General features: G+C 51.7%; 1 protein-coding gene across 2 annotated transcripts in view; it reads right to left on the bottom strand.

The window, feature by feature from the left end:
* Positions 1 to 23,940, bottom strand: part of NFATC2 (nuclear factor of activated T cells 2) — a 140,232-nt gene that overhangs the window by 45,733 nt on the left and 70,559 nt on the right. For both annotated transcript variants that reach the window (XM_070419758.1, XM_070419759.1), the window contains exon 6: positions 13,056 to 13,196. In XM_070419758.1, coding sequence (XP_070275859.1) covers positions 13,056 to 13,196 — 141 coding nt within the window. The remainder of the gene's footprint in view (positions 1 to 13,055; positions 13,197 to 23,940) is intronic.

Below are 23,940 nucleotides of genomic sequence, written 5' to 3'. Positions count from 1 at the left end.
AAAGACAATGAGCGGCTTCCTGGGAGGCTGGAGGGAGGGCCCACGTAGGCAGGATCTTTCTGGGTCACGGCCATCACAAAGGTGCATGCACGTCTCCTCAAACCCTTCCCTGTTCCCTGTGCCTCCAGATACCACCCAAGCTCCCCCAGTGGCCGTGAGGGCCCCGCTCAACCTGGCGCCTGCCTCTGTCCCAGCCTCTTCGGGCGCCATTCTCCCCCCTCCCCGCAAAATAACAGCTGTTGCCTATCAGCGCTTGCCACATGTGACATCACTGGAAGCACCTCGCAGGTACAGACTTGGTGAATCCACACAACAACCCTAGGCCACAGGTCCACTCATCACCACCATCTGACAGGTGAGGATATTCAGGCACAGAGAGGTCAAGGCACTGGCCCCAGAACACACAGCTAGTGGGTGGAGAAGCCCCACTGGAGCCCAGGCAGCCTGGCTTTAGAGCCAGTTACTTCACGTGGTTTCAGATTCCTCTGCCAAGTTAATAAAGGTGGGCAGGCATCTCAGTGGCTCATCCTTGAAGACCCAGCTGTGGTCTCCAGTTAGATCACGTTTGTCCCCTCAGGGCTCAAGAGCACCCTGGGTACCCCACCACCACTCTGTCTCCCCATTGTCTGGAACATCCTCAGAGGTTGTCTACCTTATTGCGGGCCCCAGCGCTCAGCTATTTGCCAACACGACGACAATGAAAATCACCGAGGTCAGATGGAATCACAATGTAAGCGGTGGCCAGGGCAGGAGAGCTCCTTCCAAGAAAGCAGAGGCCCACTGGGTGCAAAGGGCCAGGTGCCCATCGGTAGATGGATGGTTAAACAGGATGTGGGCCACCATACAATGGAATATTATTCAGCCTTAAAAGGGAAGGAAATTCTGACACGGGCTACAACACGGATAGACCTTGAAACATTATGCTCAGTGAAATAAGCCAGACGCGAAAGGCCAGATATGCATGGTGCCACTTACATGAGGTGCGCAGAATGGACCAATACACAGACACAGAAAGAAGAATACAGGCTACCTGGGACTTGGCGGGGGGCAAGGGGAGAGTTACTGTTTAATGGGTGCAGAGCTTCTGTTTCACACAATGAAAATGTTCTGAACATAGACAGTGGTGATGATTACACAACATTGTGAATGTACTTAATACCCCTGAACTATACACTTATCAATGGTTAAAATGATCAATAGTGTATTATGTGTATTTTACCGCAATTAAAAAAAAACATTTTTATTGATTTCAGAGAGGAAGGGAGAGGGAGAGGGAGAGAGAGAAACATCAATGATGAGAGAGAATCATGGATCAGCTGCTTCGAGCCCACAGCCTGGGTATGTGTCCTGACCAGGAATCGAACTGTGACCTCGTGGTTCATAGGTTGAGGCTCAACCACTGAGCCATGCTGGTCGGGCTACCACAATTTTTAAAAAACCAACTGGCCTCACCCCCAGAGGCCTGGCTTGTTTTGCAGCCTGTAAAGTGGCTTAGAGGTTTTTTTAATTAGTTGCTGCCATTTCAAAATGAGACTTCACTGAAAAATGCAGATTTTGTTCTTGAACAAAAAAAATTCTGACATTCTGGGCACCCACAGGGAACTTACCATGGCATCCTCTTCTGACAGTGTGTGATGCCCACTATACCATGGCACTCCCGCCCTGACCTCCACAGCTGTGCGCCCTGCCTCAGTGGGCCTTTGAGAGACAGGGAAAGATGCCACTGCCCGCAATCTCGCTCAGAAGACTGCCCAGGCTTCTGCAGGTTCCCTCGCTTAGGATGTGCCTGATGTTATTCTCATGATTGCAGGGCATCAGACCCCCTGCTGTCTCGGACACTGTCCCATTCTGCTGCACAGTCCCCCAAACCAAGGACCCCCAGCCTGGCCTGCAGAGGGGCACCCCTACATAGCCACCCACTCAGAACCCCTCCCTTCCACCGCCCCTCGCTGGGCTCCAGCCAGGGCAAACAGGGCCTGCCAGGCAGTTCTTCCTCAGGATGCCCTCTGCAGTGGGCCGCCCACGGCACATCCCGCAGCACCGCTCCCAGAGCTCCTGGCATCAGGTCAGAAGACAACAGTGGGGTTGGAGGAAATGCCTGCTAGGTCCATGTTCTCACGGGCCTTCAGCGCCCGCCTGCTGTAGCCCTGGTCCTCTCTGCGCCTCCCTGCGCCTCCCTGTGTCTCCATGGGCTTCTCTGGGCCTCCCTGCACCTCCCTGGGCATGTTCTGTGCCAGAATGGACTTCCCCTCTGTTCGTCACCAACTCTGGAGCAGACAGACCTGCTTCAAATCCCTTGTTTCTCCCCCAATTAACCGTGTAAGTTTGGCTAAGACACTTCACCTCTCTTTGCCTCTAATCCAAAATATGGGGGAAATCACAGGACCTATACCTCCTAGGAGTCATCCCAAGATAACGGACACCCAGCAGAAAACAAATGTTGAGTCGACATTGGCAAACATTATTATTGTGACCAGTGGCAACAGATGATTGAAATACTGTCTTTTTCGTCTTTTTTGCAGTCTGGGTTCAAGCCCTGTTCTCTCCATTTAGCTGTGTGGGCTTTGAAGGGTAGCTTAACCTCTCTGTGCTTCTGTTTCCTCAGAGACAAATAATAAAGTTAATTTACTGACTTCCAAGAGTTTGGCAAGAATTCAAGTAGGAATTATATGTAAAATGCTGAGCAAAGTGCCCAGCCCATAGCGAGTGCTGGTCTCGTCTCACTGTTGTTTTAGAATGTGGGACTGCCTCTAGGGAGAAAGAACTGGCTGGCCATGTGACCCAGTGCTCCGGTGGGTCTCACAGGTTCTTGTTCATTTCATGGCATGACATCTCTCACTGCAAATGAATAAAACGGCCATAGAAAGTATTCATTGAGGGGGGCAGGACGAAGTAATTACGGGCCAACCATACTGGGTATGAAATAGCAGGTATATGAGGTAAAGGAATACCAGGCAGCACTTAGAATAAGGAAGATGGTGTTTTCTGACCTGGAAACGTGTTGCTGTTATATTAAAAGGCAGCATGTGTAAGTGCTGCAGAGCAGTGTGTGCAGCGCTATGCAACTCTGTGAGTCTGCAAATATGTCTGCTTCAACTCAGGGAACCTGTGTCTAAGCTACACGTACGGTTACACCTCTGCGGCCGGGACTGGATAGATGAGGTGAGACCCTCACGTCTTCCTTCACAGGATTCAAGCAACGTGGCAGAGCTATGGGCGGTTTCCATTTGTGTGCATTTTCCCGGTGTTTTTTTAAATAAAGTTTTTCTCTTATGAAAACAACTAGAGGCTTGGTGCACAAAAATCTGTGCACTCAGGGGGGTCCCTTAGCCCTGCCTGTGCCCTCTCGCAGTCTGGGACCCCTCGGGGGATGTCCACCTGCTGGCTTAGGCGCACTCCCTGGGGGATCGGGCCTAAGCTGGCAGTCAGACATCCCTCTGGCAGACCGGGAGCCCTCGGGGGATGTCCACTTGCCAGTGGGGAGTAGGCCTAAGCTGCAGTCAAACATCTTTAGCGCTGCTGAGGAGGCGGGAGAGGCTCCCGCCACCACCGCTGTGCTGGCAGCCGTCAGCCTGGCTTGTGGCTGAGCAGAGCTCCCCCTGGTGGTCAGTGTGTGTCATAGTGACCAGTCATTCCCAGTCGTTCTGCTGTTAGGGTCCATTTGCATATTAGCCTTTTATTATATAGGATATGTTGCAACTGCCAGTTGACTTGCCTCTTTCCCAGCACCTCTCTGAGGCCACGATCTTAGACGGAGGCCGGGCCCGAGCCACCAGCACTCATTAAGCTCCTACTGCACAGCAGGCCCTATGCGGGCTGTTGGGGCCACAATACCAGCCACACATGCATGCCTGAGTTCAAGGTCCCTGAACAAAAAGGCAGGCCCCATGTCCACTGGAATGCAAAAGAGACATGACTCAAGGTTCCTCACCTTGACTGAGAAGGGGACCCTGTCCCCCTCCTCAGCCTCCCTCCCCGACTCAGCTCCAGCCACACTAGCCTTCTCTGCCCCTCCACCAACCACGCTCGCTCTTCTCCAGCCCTCACCAGGACCAGTTCCTTACCATTCTTTAGGTTCAGCTCAGGGAGAACCCCCCTGACCTGTCCCCCATCCTGTCATTTTCTGTGCCACTCACTCTCTGGCATCATTTTACCTGATGGCTGGGTTTCTATCTCTCTTTCTCTATAAGCTCCCTGAGAGCAGGACCATGCACCTCTCTCGCTCTTTGCTTTACCCCCAGCACTGTGTGGCTGGCACGTAATAGGTGCTCAATAAACACTGTCAGAATAAACAAACTGATCTCAGGATTCCCCAGTGCTTGACCCACAGCCAGAGCTCGGGAAATGTCTGACTACTGACCTCTCCGGAAAAAAGACCCCACAAAGAGAAATCACCGAGCCCTGATTGAAGGATCCATTTGGGAACTGACTTAGAGGAAAGAGCCTGGAATGCGGATGCCCACAAGGAATCACATGCAACCAACGCAACTCAGCTCGAGTTTTCTGTATGAACCCGCCTCCCGCCCCATACCCGGGTCTGAGCCTCCGCGGAAACCGGCCCAGAACAGAGAGGCCTGAGGAGATCAAGTATGCATCTACTGCTCTGGGCGGAGATGAAATAAACGGCTTCGGTCTCTCGAGCAGATGTTCGGGCAAACTTCCCCCGGCCTAAATTAAGAGGGACTGGCAGCCAGCGTGAAAACGAGAATGTCCTTCCAAGTCTTACTCAGAGGGGAAGAGGAAAGAGCCAACATCTTTGGGCAAAGAGGCTGGGCCTAGAGAAGACTTAGCAAGTCTGCAAGGAAAAGAGTGGGGTGGGCGGCATGCCTGGCTCAATTAGCATCATAGCCTTCGATGCCACTCGGCTGCAGTGCAGATGAACAGGCCTCACGTGTGGGCCCAGGGCCCCTACATGTCAGCGGTTTCGTGACTTCTCTTTGCAGACAGCTCTGGAGCCCCAGGTCGGAGCGGAGGGTCAGGAAGCAGCAGGTTGGCGTGGGGTCTGGAGGCTCAGCGATTGGCCTGATGAGCCGGGGGCCCATGCGGGCGCTCGCAGGATGAACAAGGGGGCCTCCAGGAGGAGGAAAGCAGATCGGTTCTCACTTGGGCCGCAAGCACGCCATTGGGCTCCAGGCAAAAGGGAAGAGATCAAAACGTCAGCTTGGGTTAGGAGACCGTGCGTGATGCGTCCCAGTCCTGGCTTTTAAAAATTGGCTAAATGACGATGGTGGGAGACATTTTGGTCTGCGTGACATTGCTCACGAGCAGAAAAGCGTGTACTCCCTGGACACACGGGCTTAATGAGCCGAGCAGATGGGGGATTGGGACAACTGCAGGGGCTGCTCACTCACCTCCCAGCTTCCACTTGTCTTCCCCCGGCCCCCAGCCCCCGCAAGTCCATTCCTTATCTAGATTACAAGAACAATCTTTAAAGTATAAATTAGATCATGTCACTTCCCTGCTTATTGTTTTTGGAATAAAATCCAAGCTCCTCGCCATGCCTCTAGGCCCCGGCATGATCCGATCCTCCAGCGACCTCACACCCATCAGCCACCTTGGCCTGCTTTTGGTTCCTCAAATGCTCCAAGCTCACCCCCTCCTCAGGGGTTAGGCACTGGGTGGTTCCTTCTGCCTGTGACATTCTTCCTACAGTCCACCAATTCCCTCTTCTTCGCCTTGAGGTCTCTGTTCAACGCCACCTCCTCAGGGAAGCCCCCCTGACCACTCTCTACAGAGTTGTCACATTTAAGAAATAAAAATGCAAGACATCCAGTACTGAATTTCAGAATACAACGCATACTTTTCTACTGCGAGTATATGCCAAGCTCCGTGCCGTTGCACGGGACATACTCATACTAGAGGAACTCATTGTTCGTAACTTCATGTCCTGTTTTCCCCTACCGTGGGCCTGCTGTTGCGCCTATGACCTGGTTTCACTGTCTTCACAGCACCTTCCCCACCTCCAAGTGACCTATTACAAACAAGTTTGCGACTGTCCACCTCCCGAGGACAGGGGACTCATCCATCACACATCCCCAGGGCCTGGCACAGCACCTGCACACAGTAGGCATCCAGTAACTATCTGGGGAATGAAGATGGAAGCCCTGGGGTTGAGCAAGCAGAGCAAGGCTAACAGGGCATCATCGCTCGGTCATGTTACATAGAGGCCGGATGTCAGCTCATCTTTCATGCCGCTCCTCTGGGTGATGAGCTGTCATCTAGAGATGACCTACACCCGCTTCGCACAGCCAGTCCCTCTGGGAGCCCAGCCCTCCACTGACCAGCTCTGTCAGCTCCAGGAAGTGGGTCAACCTCACACCGTGAGCTGGTTTCCCTCTGTCTCTAAAGTAGGGGCAGGGAGCAGAACTTTGGTCAAGCTCCCTCCAGCTCCAGCGAGGATGGCCGGAGCCACACAGCTCGGGTGACGGTGAGAAGGAACTCACCTGTGCCCGGAAGAACTCTTCTCCCAGACAGGAAGCCAGCAGGACCCCACCTTCCTGATACTGTGTCAAGTGAACTGGGCTCCCAGGGGATGCATGGAGAGTCCGCTGACATTTTTTGAGCACCTACTATGTGCTCGACACCTTCAGGTCCCGGATCTTCTTTTATCACTAGAATCCTACCAACCCCATTTTAGAGATGGGGAGCGTGAGTCCCAAAGTGCATAACAGGAGGCTGATCCGGGCTTCAAGCCACGCCTGCCACTGAGCCCAAATCCAGCTTGCTTACACCTTAAATATACAGTCTCAGAAATATAGAACCAGTAATAGAAAAGGGTGTGAAACAATTCATGGATATTATGATTTGTTGGGGGGAATGGGGGTGGGGGATTCCAACCTGCTAACTGCAAATGACACAATGGCCAGTGGGAAGGCTGGGACCCAGGGGGGCTCATTTCTCCGTGTCCTCTTTCAAAGGCATCCAAACAGAATGAACTGCAGGATTCTCTCAGTCAGAAGTCTGTTCTCACATGCAATGGACTGGAGTTTGGGCAGATTTTCAGCTCTCTGAAAATGAGACCGTTTTCTCTGTCCCCCGTGGGGCTTCAGCAGTGACCTGGCCTCTGCCTGCGGAGGAGAGCTGTGCGGCCCAGCCAGCTGTAATGGTGGGCTCCAGCGGGGGGGGGGGGGGGTGGGGGTGGGGGGGAGCGATGACGCTGTAGACGTGAGTCACCCAGGGCAAAGGTCTTCGAGCCTTAGTCATGCCCCGGCCCAGCCTGGATCTGACCTTTCCCAGAGGGAAACCCAATCCCAAGTCTATTGTTTCAGAAAACGCCGCGCCGGGCGAGCCCACAGAGACCCACAGGTGGAAGGAGGGGGTGCCTTCTCTAAGGTGGTTCCAATTTTTCCAGGACACTAATTCGTGGAAAAATCCTTAATCTGGCAAAAAAAAGAAATTTATTTTAAGCAAACGCATTTCTATTTATTAAACGAAGCTCAAAATACAACCTTTGGGAACCTCCAAGTAATAAAATGACTCATCTTAGGATGCGATGACTCAGTGGGAACGAGGGATTCCACCACCCACGCCTCCTCTCTAAAACATCAACTTGCCCTCCCAACAGGTGATGGAGCCTCCGCCATCCGCCCGTTCCAAGAACGGCGTCCAGCAAAACAAAACACAAGTTCCCTTCAAACAATTTAAGTTTCAAAGCTGAGTAAGCCGAAGCAGGCACGTTTCCAACCTACACCCCCGCAGGAGAGGGAGCCAGGGAGCTACTTGGCGGGGGCAGGGGGCCCGAATTAAGGAAGATTTACCAGCTGAAAAATTCCAAAACTCTGTGTCATGTGGAGGAAGCTTCCAAAACATTGGATCCCACCCAGGCGCGGGGAGTCACCCAAAGCCATGGCAACCCCGTTTCCGCTGCCACATCACTTTTATTTTTGTGTCCCTAGATTTTTTCCTGTTTTGCAATGTTTTGCTGGGACCCCCGACTCCGCCTGGGGCCTCGATGGCCGGGGGCCAGGGTGACCTGCTGAAGTCAGGGACAGCCTGGACTCCTGGCGTGAACTTCGCCCAAAAGGTCACACTTTTTTTTTTTTTAATTTTGGAGAATATAGAAAGGCTTTTCAGCCAGCGGTGACAATGGTAAATGGGAAATATCCTGGTGGTTCTGTCTGGTTTCTCTCATCCTCTGGGATATGATTAGAGAGATTGCTCAGGGGGTTGGTGATAAATGTGGCTTGGGATTCCAGCTCTGTCTCCAGCTGTGGGCTGAGCTGGGGCCCCGTGACCTGACCTCTACGAGCCTCAGTTACCTCATCTATAAAATGGGGATAATGCCACCCACCTCTCAGGGCTGGTGTGAGAGTGAAAAGAAGTGACACATTCACTCAGCAATATGTTTGAGCACCTACTGTGTGCCAGGGATTATTCTAGATGCTGCAGACACAGTAGCAAATACCAAGTCCCTGCCCTCAAGGAACTAAGAGTCTAGGAGGGAGGCCAGATAACAAATGAGTGAACGAACAGACAAGGTCGTTTCAGTAATGCTAAGTGCCACCGAGAAAACAGAGCAGGACAATGGGACAGGAGCTGACAGGTGCGAGGGGAGGGTGACCGGCTTCAGAGCAGATGGCCAAGGAGGGGCGGAGGCTTGAAGGAAGAGGAGGGCAAGCTTCATAAAGACATGATGGCAGGACATTCTAAGAAGAGCGAGCGAAAGCAAAGGTTCTGAGGCAGAAACGAGCTTGGGCTGTGTGGGGACAGAATAAAGCCAGCGCCGAGGCAGCCAAGTAAGCAAGGAGGAGGTCGAAAAAGCTGAAATCGGAGGTGATGGGTGAGGGCCAGGCCCTGAGAAGCCCTGAAAATAATTAAAATTAGTAATAAAATATCAATCATAATACTAATCGTGCTGCTATAAATAAGAGGCCTTTTTCCAAAACACTGAGCTCTTCCAACTTAAGGAACCCCATGCTGCCCCTCTCCTGTCTTTCCACCGTTCTCCAATTTGTCATCGTGCTGGAGTGGAAACCACCAACTCCATTTCAGCCACGGCCATAAAAAGAACGCTGGAGCCGGTGGTGCCGATGACCCAACGTGGGGGCTAAGATTAGCCCAGGAGGCTGTCACCTTCCCTTAATGTGAGAACCAGCTGGGGTTCCCCTTCCTTGGAAAAGTTCGGCTGTTCCACTCCACCCCGCCTTCGCCGGCCAAGCTGTCCATGGAGATGGGAACAGGGATGCGTTTTGGAAAAAAGAAGTTGAGCAACAGGGATTCCCCCTGCAGAAGGCAGCCCTGGGCTGGGAGGCAAGTTCTTGGGGTCAAAAGAGCAGAATCAGCTCCCCTGACAGACACAAGGCGAGCCCCCTGTCTGTCACAGCCACCAGGAGCCAGACATCCCACCAGGGAAGCCCACCACTCCTGGGGGGAGGAGCGCAGGGGGTGTCTCAGACACTCCGGGGTCTGCTGGCACCAGTCCAGGAACCACATACATCCAGGATTCTTTAGTTAGACTTTCACGAACTGCATCCTCTCGACCCCAGAGACCCACTGCAGAAGTCAGTGCTTGATTTCACCACAAAATGGCCCAAGTCAGCGGCTCAGAGCAGCTAGAAGAAGGTCTTCAGCCAAATTAACCTGGTTCTAAGCTTTTTCAGAGCAGAACAGCTAACAGTTAAGGTACAGACTCTGGAGCCAGGCTGGCTAGGGCCAAACCCAACACTGCCATTAACCAGCTGTGTGATCTTCACTACGTTACTTAGCCTCTCTGTGCTCAGCTTCTCATGAGTAAAATTGGGAGAGCAGTGGTTACCTTGTAGGACTGTCGTGAGGAATCAGATCCGTTAATATATATAAAATGCTTAGGACAAGGCCTGGCACATAGTTTATTATTACTTATGATGGTTTTTCAATGTCTCTCAGTTCCATGAGCTAAAATCTTACCTTTTGCCCTTCCATCAACTAAATATAATGATAATAATAGAAGCTAACATGTAATGAGCATCTACAATGTGCAAGCTCTATGATCTCATTTAATCCCCTCATCTCTCAAGAGAAGTAAATCATCTGTATTTTATAAAAGAGGAAATACTGGCTCAGAGAGGCGAAGCGACTTACCCGGGATGCCAAAGCTACTAAATTCAGATCATGGATTTGAACTAGGCCGTCTGACCTCAGAGTCTGTGCCTGTAACCATCACAGCATTCAGCCCCCCACAGCTGCCCAGCCAAGGCCAACACCGAGGGCAGTGTGTGTCGAATAAACCCTGTGTATGGCCTGAGCTCTGATAACACCGGACAGACCATGATATAACAGCAGACAGCCAATGAGCACTCCCTATGCACTGAGCTCATGTTGTTCATTTCTGCAATTAACTCCAGGAGGAAGGGACTGTTACTACCTCATTTTACAGAGACAGAAATCGAGGCCCAGGAAGGTAGAAAAACTGGACAATGTTGGGTATGATCTCAGGTGAATGCCCTGACTTCTCTGCCGTCTGCCTCCCACGGGTGCTGGGTTAGAGAGGACAACCTGGGGAGAGTGGCAGGCGAAGGGCCCGCCCACAGATGGACTAAATCACAGGGAGCTGTTACTATCATTCTTCTCATAACATGCAGCGGGCTCTGAGGTTTCCTGCCTTTAAGAGGTAAACTGTGAAATGTCCTCCAGGCCAAGAGAAGAAAAGCTAGAGAGTAAATGCCATTCATTCATTCACTCACTCACTCATGAGCTCCCAGACAACTGAAAGCTGGCTGGCCCCTAACTCCGCGGGGAAACTTGCAGGACCTGGCATCCCAGTCATCCCTACCCGGCTCCACTGCCCCTCCCCCAACCCCGCCCCACAGGAACTACCAACCTGGACACCGATAACAAGACATCTGTATGTTATTAGCATTTTCCCTCCACCAATAAGGCATTTTGAAGCCATACACTTCTTGTGAAAGTCAGCAGAAGGCCAACAGGATGGCGCCTGCTACAGGAGATGCATCAGAACCGAAGTGGCTAACCTCATAGCACTCTCCTGCTCAAGAACCCAGCATGGCTCCCTATTACTTTACCCAGGTGCAGACCAAAGCAAGCTTATGTCTGTACCTGGCGTTGGAAGACCTCTGTGTTCTGGCCTCTGCCCGCTGATCAAAGCAGTTCCCCATGTTAAACAGCCTCTACTTTGGCAAATTGGCTTGCCCTCTGACTCAGCAGAGCCTCACAAATTGTTGCTATAGAAAACATTTTACATTTTCCCACCACCTGGAAAACAAGCATCCCCCAGGACTCTTTGAAAAGTGCATGCCCTCTTGAATCCACTATCCCCACATCTAGGAAAGAGCATTAGCTAACATACCATGCACTTTCTATTTCCCAAGCATTTTATAAGCACTGAACATGATGAACTCCTAATTTCTCGACCACCCGATGAGGTAGGACTGTCAGCATCCTCACTGTACAGATGAGGACATTGTTGCCCAGAGAGGATAAGTAACTTGCCCAAGGTCACACAGCTAGAAAGTAGTGGGGCTGGGTTTTGAACACAAGCAGACTGGCTAAAGAGCGAGTTCCTATCTAACTGACAAAACGAATGCAGAAGATGTTCATCACTGAACTACCTATAACAGCACAGAGTTGGAAGCAGCCTAATGCCTAATGAAAGGGGAATAAAGATGGTGTTGAACAAACACATACTAGAAAGCAATTCATCCATTTCAATGTCTGCGTTCCTAACCCCGCACTACACCACCACTGACCGATCACGGGCCTTCTAATCCACTCCCAAACCCACCCGCCCTCAGGTTCCATCCTCAGGGCCCCAAGAGGAAGCTTTGTGGGAAGAGGGAAGAAGCTCACCTCCCCCAGACACTCTGCTTTCTCTGTCAGCAGGTGTCTTCATGATACACAGATCCATGATGCATCCAGGCTGAAGGGCAGCCCCCAGAGGAGGTGCCCTGGGCAGTGCACAAGCCCACAACTGAACAACCTGCCTGCTACATTCTCTGCATCATCCTAAAGGCAATAAACCAAGAAACAAACATCAACACCCCTTTGAATTAACCTACAGAAATCATGTCCATTAAAGAAATGAACTAGGTCTATCATCCACAACTACCCAATAATTGCATAACCTGATACTTTTCCTGCTTCCCATCATTTTCTCTTTGCCTCACCCTCATGGGCAAAACACATTACCAGACCATGTACACAAGAAAGACTACAACACGGCCAATAAACAGAAACATTAAACCTCTCAGAGCAGAGGACGCAAAACAAAAAGAAGTACCAATTCAGTGAATTGTTTTAATTTTTTTAAATGGCACTTCTGGGAAGGGGAAAACCAGTTCTGATGTGGTATTGGTGGAACTTTCAATTTGTACATTTCTGAAAGGTAGCTTAGCAATCTGCATTTAAAATCCTCAAAATGACTCTCCAGCATTCCACTGCTGGGAATAAACCATAAATAAACAAGATGCACATGGAGATTTGTGTCAAAAAGATTAATTAATCTTCAAAGTATAAGAAGATTAATCAAAACACGATTTATAATTAAACATAAGTAGCCAATGTTTATCGGCTTACGATATACCTGGTGCTGTTATAATTACTCGACATGTACCAACTCATTTAACCCTGTGACAATCCTGTTATTATCATTTCATACATAAGAAAATGGAGGCACAGAGAGGGTAGGTAATTTGCCTGAGATCACACAGCAAGCAAGTAGCAGAGCCAGATGTGAACTGAGGATACCCAGGCCCAGAAAAGGCACATTAATCGCCATGCTGTCTGGCCTCCCTTCTTGATAATAGTAAGAAGTTGAAAAAGTATACCTTTCTATGTGGAAATAAAAAAATTTTTTTAAAGAGTTGGGGTTGGCAGGGGACAACCTTCTCATTTAATGAAACAACCCAGGATCAGCTAAAACACATTAGGGCACATTCACACAGTGGTGAACTGTGTCAACATCAAAATCACTAGAGACATGGGGACTGATCCCGGCGAGGGAAAAGGGCAGAATGTGCAAGTCTACACGATGATATCCACCCAAAATCAATGCTGCTTAGAACCAGCAGGTGGTGGCTTTCGCATGGCCAGGGGACACGCAGGAGCTGAAAGGGCCCTACCTGTGGTCTTCTCCGTGAACACGACCTTGGACTCGGCCGTGAAGTTCTGGCCCGTGAGAATCATCTGCTGGCCCCCGTACACCAGGCAGCTGTCGATGTCTTGTCTCTCCACCATGGGCAGCTCGTGGGCGGACCGCTGGGCTGCGGACAGAAGACAAGAAGTCACTGTGAGGACACTCGAGCAAGGCTTTCTGATTTCACGGTGACGAGATGGGACGTGCTCTGCCCACCTTTTCACCTGCTGTCACGTCTAAATGTGGAGCCGTCATCACCCCTGTAAACCTGACTGCAAATGTCATGCTCTCGTAAAAGTGTCCAAGTCATTTGGATGCATTTTCTCCTAACAACACATTTTGTTTTCCTGAATCAAGGGACGGGAAAGGCAAATGAGAATTCGATTACTGTATTTTTATGAAAGGCCTGGTGCACAAAATTTATGCAAGGGGCTCGGCCCTTGCAGCCCTCGCCGGCTCTTGCAGCCCCTGCATCATCCGGAAGGTCGTCCAGACAGTCCTTCTGCTGTTCAGTCTAATTAGCATATTAGCTCTTTATTATGTAGGCTGGGCAAACCAACTATTCCATGAGACTCATTTCGCTAGAATGCACTTTCTCCTTTTGCACTTGACGTCAGCCCACACCTTCAGCACACACATGCGACACGTTAGGACCCGGTTCCTGATATTTGCTTTGAAATTCATTAGCAATTCCAGACATTGTCTGAAAGGCTTCCCTGATCTTCCCACCCTCTCCCTGACCTCACTCCCTCCAACGGACTCCCCCCTTGCTCGTGCCACCCCAGCCTTACTTCTGGAATGTTCTGTGTCTCAGACACACTCAGCACACTCCTGTCTTGGAGTGTTTGCACTTTTGAGTGCCTCTCTCTCTGGCAGGTTCTGCCCTGATGACCTGCAGGGCTCTCTCCTCACTTCCTGCAGGCTTCCACTCAGATGTCACCACCTCAGCGAGGCTTCCTCACCCGGCCCCGCCACCCTCCTCCCTTGCAGCTATAGCGGGTACCCTGTCCATCTCCGGCTGTCTGTCTCTCCCTCTCTTGCTTTTATCCTGCTTTGTTTTTCTCCAAAGAACTTTCCACTTACAGACACACTACATGTGGCTTTATTGGTTCAGGTCTGTCTCTGCCCCCTCTAGACTGTAAGCCTTTGTGTATGATGTAAGCCCACGGCTGGGGACAGAGCTGGGATTTAGGAGGAGGTGCTTGGGAGGGAGGGAAGGAGAGAGGGAGGCATGGATAGACGGGTGGATAGCTGGCTGGCTGGAAGGACAGATGGACAGGCGGACAAATGGATAGGAATAAATATGAATATATCTCAATACATCGTGGCACACATATCTCTGTCTCTCTCCATATCTGAGTTTTCATGTGTGCCTGCAATAACGAAAGAAGGAAGAATGGGCAGTCATGTGCTGAGCGCTTTACTGCAATGATATACTTGAATGCTCACAGCAACCTTCTGAGGAAGGAAGTATTAAAATCATGCACACTTGACTGGGGAGAAAATTAAAGCTAAGAGGAGTCAGGTCACCACGTGGCCAAGGCTCTGTGGCTCAGCGGGAACCCCCAGAGCTGCCGTGCCCAGCGCCGGCCCCTCCCTTGGCCACGCCAGCCAGGCTCTGACTCTGCTGCAGGGAGGATGAAGACCCTCCCCAGCCCCCTTCCCAGGGCGGGTGAGAACCGGGTCCCAGCAGCACCAGCGGCCGTCTGCTCAGGCCTCGCCTTGGCAGCGTGGGTCGAAGAGGCCGGTCCTCCCCTCGGTGAGTCACCCTGAGCTCCTGGCCTTCCTCCCGGAGCCCGAGAACTGGGCGGAGGGCCAGTCCTTTCCGTGCCAGGGGCCCGTGGACCTCCCCATCCGGGAGCCGGGGCAGCAGCCGTGTGAGGCCCGAGGCCCAAACCGAACCCTCCCCTCCTGGCCGGCCTGAGCCTCCAGGTGGTGCGCACCCCCTCCCTCTGCCCAGAGCTACACTGGAACCGGCTCCTTCGGGAGCCACCATGCACTTGGCAACATCTAAGGAATCTGTCGTGGACCAGACAGACGCTCCCAGACACTTCCCTTTCAAAGTGCAACCCGACGACTCACAGTGATCCCCTGACGGTCTCCCCATCCCGCTCCGCCCAGGCTCTCTGCTCCCAGGGACCGGCCGGCCAAGTGCTGCTCCAGGGGCTGCCAGCTCGGAGTATATATTCACAAGGCCTGTCCACAGAAGCTAACGTCTCCCACATGGGCCGGGTTATTAATCCCTTCTTTCAATATACGCGTTTTGTATGACTTCCTAATTGAGCGGCTACAAATGGAGGTTTACTAGTATTAGCAGTGAAAACACCAGCAGCCACACCGCCCGGAAAAATGGTCCCAGCTTTTAAGTTCTGCCTTTGATGAGCCTGGGGTGGGGGCCGCCGCTGGGAGCTGTGGCCCCAGGGATGGGTGGGGAGCTGGTAAAAGCCATCTGCCCTGTTTTGCAGGTGGAAAGCCTGAGTCATTGCTACTGGCCAAGCTGGCCAGGGGCTCTCAGCCAGCCAGGCCGGGGCCTGGCCATGACCAGGAGGTCTGAGTGGGGCGGGAGGCTGGCCGGCCAGCTGCTCTGTGAACCACAGTGCATCGTTGTGAACACGTCGAGTCTGTTTCCTAAAGCCACCTCGCTGCTGCTCCCCTCAAAGCCTCAGTTTCAAGCAACCAACTGATTCTCTCTTTGCCAGATTGGCCCTTCCCATCCCTTCTCCTTACCCGAAGGAAAGCTATCTTTTTTCAGGAAAATGTAGCCTTTACCGGTATTGCAGGTTGGCAATGCCAAGCGCGGCTGGGAGCACCAGCACCGCGGGGTGCCTGTAAGAAAGGCTGAACCTTGGGCCCCACCCCAGGCCTATTAAGCCCAAATCTGCAGCTTAACAAGGCACCCAGGTGGTGCTTGGGTCCCATCGAGTTCGAGAAGCACCGCTCAGCTCTGCTGCACATTAGGGTCAGCTGGGGAGCTTTAACAAGGCTAACACCCCTGGGCCTGGTTCCAGAGCCGGTTCTCAGCCTGGGCACCGACACTGGCTGGGTCATGCTGGCCCACCTGTGCATCGTAGGATGTGGAGCAGCATCCCTGGCCTCCACCCACTAGGTGCCAGTAGCACCCCTTCCTGTGGACACCTGCCTCTGAGCAGGGCTGGATGTCCCTGGTTGAAAACCATTAATCTAGAGATTCTGACTTCAAGGGTCTGAGGGGAGGGCCCCAGCATAATTTTTTAAAAAACAATCCTTCATGTTCCCGTGGGCCCCCCGTTGGATCTGAGGCGCCGTCCCCGCCGGGTCATGCAGGGCCCTAGCAGCCACGGGAGAATTCCTGGTTACTGCTGCTTGAGTCTGGGGTCAGAAAGGCCTGGTTTCCGGTCCTGCCTCTGCCAAATCCCTGCCCTGTGACCCTGGGCCAGTCACTTCACCTCTCTCAGTCACAGATGCCTTCTCTGTGAAGTCCTAACAGGCTGCCAGAGGGGAGGTGAAGGGGTGGGGGGAGACAAGGGATAAATGTAAAGGGGACTAAGAGGTACAAACCTCCAGTTATAAAATAAGTCTCAGGGATGTAGTGTACAGCATAGAGGAAAGAGTCAATATTACTGTAACAACTTTGCTTGGTGACAGATGTTACTAGACTTATTGTGATCACATTATAAGGAATATAAAGATTGAATCATTATGCCGTACACTTGAAACTAATATTGTATGTCCACTATAATAAAAAAAAAAGAAAACATTATAATACTGGAAGGCATGGTATTTTCAATGTACTTAGAGAAAATATCCATTGTGGACTCATATTTTTGAGAATGAGGATAAAATAAAGATACCATAGCCCAACAGGCGTGGCTCAGTGGTTGAGTGTTGACCTATGAACCAGAAGGTCATGGTTCAATTCCCGGTTAGGGTACATGCCTGGGTTGTGGGCTCGATCCCCGGGGGCGGGGGGGGGGGGGGGGGTGGAGCATGCAGGAGGCAGCCAATCAATGATTCTCTCTCTTCATTGATGTTTCCATCTCTTTCTCCCTCTCCCTTCCTCTCTGAAATCAATAAAAATATATTAAAAATAAATAAAGATATCATAGAGAAAATGATAATAATAAATAAAATCCTGCCAGTGCCAGTCCTCTTGGGTCCTCCTACAAGCAGTATAAACATGTGGATGTGGTTAGTATGTAATTGGTAAATATTTAATACCAATAACCCAAACGTCCATCAATGGTTGAATGGATAAACAAAATGTGGTCTGTTGTACACAAATATTACTCAGCCATAAAAAGGAATGGGGTACTGATACAGGCTGCAACATGGATGAACCTTGAAAACATTATGCTAAACTGCAGGAGCCAGACACAAAAGGACACATACTATATGATCCCGTCCTATATAATAAACAGCTAATATGCTAATTAGACCAGACGGCCAAATGACCTTCTGGAACGACCTTCTGAAATGACCAGTGGGTGGGGCCATGAGGCCACTCTCAGGGCTGCGAGGGCCTAGGCAGCTGGGACAGCGAGGGCTGAGCCCCTTGCACGAATTTCGTGCATCGTGCCTCTAGTTTATATGAAATGTTCAGAAGAGGCAAACCCATAGGGACAGAAAGCAGACTGGTGGGGGCCAGGTCTGGGGAGTGTCTGCTCATAGGTACAGGGTTTCTTTTTGGGATCGTAAAAAAGTTCCGGAACCAGATCATGGTGGCAGCTGCACAACAATGTGAATGTACTTAATGCCACTGAACTCACTTTTTAAAATGGTTAAAATGGTAAATTTTGTGTTATGTGTGTTTTACGACAATTAAAAATACATATAGGTAATGTAAGACCAAAAACACAGATACCACCCAAGAAACCAGTCTTTACTCTCATTAACTTTCAAAATGTCTCTTTCTTGCTCATGTTCAAAACGTTTGCCCACTTGGGATCTTTTTAAACCCTGAATTGAGGAAACCGCGATTAGTACCATTTCACAGACAGAAAAGAGATGCTCAGAGCTCGGCCTCATCGAGGGGCAGCTCCCACCAGGGTGGAGGCTGTTGTGTTGGACACGCCTCAGTCCCACTCAAGTCCCCCACGATGTGATCCTTGGATGGGTCCTTCCCAACTCTAACCCTCAGTGTTCCCCTCTGAAAAAGGGGTTTGTGAACAGACCCATCTCACAGGTCGTGGTCAGGATTAAAAGGGAGACTTCAAAAAAAGTGCGTCTTGTTCATTAAATAATATGGGCCAACAAGTTCAACCAGATCAAACGCCACCTTTTCTTGGGCAGTTTCTATGTGGTTGGCACTGGCTAGGTGGTGTCTTATGTTGTGTATTTCACCAAATATGTGCTGGCCACATCCACGCGTTCACACATGTGACTGCGCTCTTTCCTGTTGGTCTCGGTGGACCCCAAACAATAACCCGGTTTCTTGGCCCCGATTGTTAGCATTCCTCAAAGTGAGGTTCCCAGGCCGCCGGCAGCAGAACCGCCTGGCTGGGGAGGCGCTGAACGAACACGCGGACACCTGGCCACTCCCTGACCCGCTGCTCTCGAATCTCCTAGACGAGGCTGGGCATTTGCATTTGCATTTTAACAATCTTTCCAGGTGACTTGTTACCCACATTTGCTTGAGAGCCAAGTTCTACACTTAAAAGGCCACCTGAGGACAAGGGGACCTCCTCCAGGGGAGGCCTGGCATCCTGAGAGAGCCCAGAGGCAAAGCAAACGAACCCAATTAGCCTCCGAAAGAGGAACCGAGGAGCGGCAACCAGCAACCAAAATTACCCTCCCGGGGTCCACTTCCCTCTCTCTCTCTGATGCAACCTCTAACACCTATGGCTGCTAATTGGGGTGACACCATCCAGGGCCTGTGGGAGGGCTCTCAGGAAGCCACTGGGCCTCCCGGGCCTGCGCTGCCACCCCCAGCTGCCCCCACCGACACCCACTCGCCTTTTCAGCCGTCAGAGATTCCAGTCCATCCAGCCCACACCCCCTGCCACGTTCTCACCCAATCAGGGGCCGCCCGTTTAGAGGCGTCCTGAGGGTCCGGGGCTCACCCTGGCAGCTGGAGCTTGGTGGTGGCCCTCGCCAGGAGACTTCCCCAGGCTTCCCTCCTGCCCCCGGATTCTGGCACGTCATAAAGCGGCTGGGGTTCCTGTGTTTTATGAGCTCTGAATCAACAGGGCGCTGTTGGTTTAACCAGTTTGGGTGTTTACTTTCACTGGCAACAGTGGCGGACGGGGAGCAGAGCCGCCATGCCGCGGCCAGGCTCCCCGAGGGAGAGTGACAGGGCGCGGGGTCCTCCGGGCTGGCCGGGGCGGCCTGGAACGGGGACGTTACTGCCTGACTGTCTGCAGTCCGCTCAGTCACAGGGGTGCGCGGCCAAGAATTACAATCTACACAACGACCTCAGGAGAGACGGGAGAGGCTGGTCGGGAAAACTTGTCTGTGCAGAGTGGGTGGGTTCTGCGAATCACGGCAAATAGTTACAGCCACCGTCAACAGGCCTCAGCGCCCAGGCACCTCACATATACGTTTTGGTTTATGTTATAAAACACGCACAGGGGGTGGGGGTGGGAGGGAGGCATCTTAGGGGGGTGGGTAAAGGCATGGATCCTGTCGTGTAACCGGCCAAGTTCAAAGCCCAGCTCAATGACATCTTAGCTTTGGGACCTTGGGCAAGTCACTTAATCTGTGCCTGGTTTTGTGTTTTTTGTTGGTTTTTTTTCCATCTATAAAATGGGGAAAGTCATGGTTCCACCTCAGAGGGCCGTTTGCAGATTAAATGAGCTAATGCATAGGAAGCATGTGGCACCTTGTCAGGGCTCGGTGACTGTTATGTTTATTTTTATTGCTAGACTTCAGAAGGTCACAAAGCACGAATTATCCCCCATTTGGGAGCTGAGTTTCCCAGAGGAAAAGGGACATGTCTGAGGCCTCACAGCCAAGTCAGGCCGACGGGCGGGATCTGGACCCAGATGATGGGATTCCACCACCTCAAGGGGCCCCTTTGTAGCAAAATGGACAAGGACCCAGTGGGAAAGCGGCCGGCCGGCCCAGCCAGGCGAGCAGGTCCTCCCGCCGTCTCCTGCTGGCTCAGCACTCAGCACTCCTGGCCAAGGCGCTCAGCTGCTGTAAACCTGTCTTGTCTCCTCATCAGGCCCCTGTCCTTGGCTGTGAGCCTGGCCTGGCCCAGGACACGGTGCTGACTCAGGCCTCGCCTAGGAGGGGCTGTGAGCAGGGCCAGCAGACCAGCCCCCGAGGCCCTGAGGCCCCCGCCCTGGCCACTCCTGGGTCTTCCCTGTAAGTGGGAGGTTGGGACAGAGGAAGCCAATTCTCCCTGAGTGCGGGGTTCACCTCTGTGAGGGTGAACCGTGGGACTGGGGTGCGGGGTGCGTAAATGAGGTGCACAGTACACGAGACCACCTGATAGCTCTGGACTGTGTGGGACCTCAGCTTCCTCATGGAAAGTGGAGCAGTAAGCCCCAGCCGGGTTGGCTCAGTGGATAGAGCATCGGCCTGCGGACCAAAGGGTCCCAGGTTCAATTCCAGCCAAGGGCGAATACCTTGGTTGCAGGCTCCTCCCCAGTCCGGGCCTTGGTCCGGGCTTATGCAGGAGGCAACCAATCAATGTGTTTCTCTCACATTGATGCTTCTCTCTGTCTTTCCCTCTCTATTCCACTCTCCCTAAAAAAATAGAAGAAAAAATAAAAGAAAGTGGAGCAGTAACATCTCCGGCCAGACTGGCCGGTCATCTCCTCCAATCCACACAGCACAGGTCCCGAGCAGGAGCTATTACTTCTCTCTCCTGATCAGAGAATCGCTATCCCGTTTCAACGTGCTAACAGGCAGCCCCTTCAGAATAGCCCCACCAATCTCCACATAACAGCCCTTCCTGAGGGCCCCACGAATCCCCATCTGACTGGGAACCCGGAGCTCTCTGCCCCGTCCCTGGCCAGGTGAGTGACCGTAGCACGTCGCCTAACCCAGTGGTCGGCAAACCGCGGCCCCTTGAGTGTGGCTCTTCCACAAAATATCACGTGCGGGTGCGCATGTGCGGGTGCGCATGTACAGTGCGTTTGAAACTTCGTGGCCACACTCAAGGGGCCAAAGAGCCGCATGTGGCTCGTGAGCCGCAGTTTGCCGACCACTGGCCCACCCTTCTGAAGCTTCACCTGCTGGAATGTGAGCTCCAAGAAGGCAGCATTCTGTGCCCCAAACACGGGCGCAAATCGGTGCGCAATCAAAATTTCTGAATAAATGGGTGAGTCTTCTGAGAGTATGGTGAGGATGAAACAAGTTAACAAGAAATAGGGAAGCACACCCAAGGTCTTCCATAAAGCGTGGTTCTGCCCTCCCTGCCCCTGCACAGCTAGCTCAGGAAAGGGCCATAACCATATGGCCAGGTAACCATACGAATTGGCAGAAAAGCCACCCCAATCCTGGGCTCCTGGCCCCAAACCCAACTTCCCTGCAATCGCCTGCAGCCGACCCACTACACAGGCCAGATAACCATCTGGATTCCTTCTCAGCAGCAGGGCATGCTGCTAGCTGCCAGCACGATTGTTTCACCTGAAACAATCGGCGTTTGTTAAACTCCCACACCTGCCTCCTGCTGCCTGCCCTGGTCTCTCAACAGTGACAAAGTGGCAGCCAGAAATGTGTAAAGTCTGCTTTGCAAAGCTACGGGAGGGCTGCAAGCAGGAAAGTCTGAGACACGCCACAAGAGAGGTTATCCTATTGGGATGAGATAGGTACTGTTACTATTCCCATTTCATAGATGAGGAAACTGAGGCTCAGAGTGCTCAGTAACTTCCCCAGGACTAAACAGCCATTAAGTGGCAGAGGCAGGATTTGAACCCAAGCTTACACTACCAACCACCACCCTAAACAATGGATCTCACCCCTACCTCACACCATATGCAAAAATTTATCTGAGCCGATTCATACCCCTAAACCTAAATGCCAGAATCAAAAAGCTTCTAGAAGAAAACAGAGAATGCCTTTGCTACCTTCAGAGAGGCAGAGATTTCTTGGGGGTACACAAAAAGCACGAATCCCAAAAGAAAAGAAAATGACATATCAGACTTCATCAAAATAAAATATTGATGCTCCTAATAAGACACAATTAAGAAAATAGTAATAGACAAGCCACAGACGGGGGGAAATGTTCATAATACATAGATCTGACAAAGGACTCTATCCAGAACACACACACAAAAAACAAACCCAAAAACAGAAAATGGGCAAAAGCTCTCGACAATCACCTTTCCAAAGAAGACATATGGGCAGCCAACAAGTGCACGGATTGGGCCTCAGAATCATTAGTCATTAGGGAAATTCAAATTATGCAAATTATGCCTTATGCACAAGGACATGCCATTTTACACTCACTGGAATGGCTGCAATTAAAAATACTACCAAAATCAAATAATTAGTGAGGACGTGGAGCTCTCACACACTCTTGTACAGAGTGAAAATGCAAACACTGAACATACACTTTCCTCAGAGAAATGAAACCATTTGTCCACAAAAGGCCTTGAACCAGCCTGTTCATAGCAGCCTTATCTGTCGTACTCAAGCCCCAGAAACAACCCTAATGTCTATCAATGGTGAGTAAACAATTGTTACATTCATACAATCCAGTACTGTTCACGCAGTCACAGCGACGGATCACAAAGGCATCGGGCTGAGCACAGACGGCCGCACACAGAGAGCACACACTGCACAATCCCATTATATGAAGTTCTAGAACAGGGAGAGCTGATCTGTGCTGATGGCAATCAGAGCCGCAGGGGGCCTGGGGGGGGGGGGGGGGGGCGGGGCTGGGGGTGGTACTGACCGGGGGTACCAGGGAACTTCCAGGGGTGGGGGACATGCCGTCTGGCTTCAAGTGGTGTTTACACAGGGCATACATTTGTCCAAAACCACTGAAGCCTTACAACCTGTGCAATTTATTGTCCCTTCATCATCCCACAGCGAAACGTACTTATGTGGACAGCTTCAAAGACCAAAGAAGAAATCCTTTTCTAGTCCACACCCCAGACCTGCCCCCCATTCCCGCAAAATGCGGAGAGTGGATCCGCGTGCTGGGCGGGGCTTGTTGGGAAATGGCTTTGGGTGTTTTCTGAAAAGCGAAGAACACTGAGACCCCTTTGCAGAGACCCTCGGGGAGGTTCTCCGGAAGGATCTGCACTATGGCCGTCTCTGTTACAGCTCATCGCTGCCTTTCTCTCCTGCCGGGCAGCCCGGAGATGCTTGTTTTCATGCTTTCATTTTTTATTTTTTTATTTTTTTTATTTGACCAACATTCTAGAGACGGCTGCTATGTGCCAGGCCCTGGCTAACACCTGCTGGGCCTACCCTGTGAGACCAGAACAATCTTCCTCCTCAAGGGGCTGTCCATCCAGGGACCTCAGATAAGGAGTTAATCAATTGATGGAAGGAGGAAGGGGGACGGGGCGGGGAGGGGGCGGGCAACAAGGTCAGTGGATCTTAAACTTTGCCACACCCCAGAATCCCCAGGGTCCCTCTGAAAGTCTCCATGCAGACCAACCAACTCAGGGGCTCTGCAGTAGAATTTGAGCATCACATATTTTTCTCAAAACTCCCCAGCTGATTCCAAGTTTGAGGACCAGTGTTCTGGGTGGAGGGGACAGAGTCATTGAAAGCCTGCAAGTCACAGAAGGATGCCAGTGGGTTGGGGAACTGAGGACCAGAGAGGAAAGTGAAGTCAAGGAATGTTGCAGAGGAGGTGTCGTGGGTGAAGAGCCCCCACCCAGAACCTCAGAATGTGATCTCTTGTGAAGAGGGTCTTTGAAGATGTGAATAAGGTGAGGATGGGCATGAAGCCATCCGGATTAAGGTGCGCCCTACATCCCATGAGAGTG

Source organism: Myotis yumanensis, unplaced genomic scaffold, assembly GCF_028538775.1.
Source record: "Myotis yumanensis isolate MYYU_CA2020_CCGP unplaced genomic scaffold, mMyoYum1.0.hap1 SCAF_7, whole genome shotgun sequence".
NCBI lineage: Eukaryota > Metazoa > Chordata > Mammalia > Chiroptera > Vespertilionidae > Myotis > Myotis yumanensis.
The sequence above is the reverse complement of the archived record's forward strand: the minus strand, read 5'-3'. Positions and strand labels throughout refer to the sequence as shown.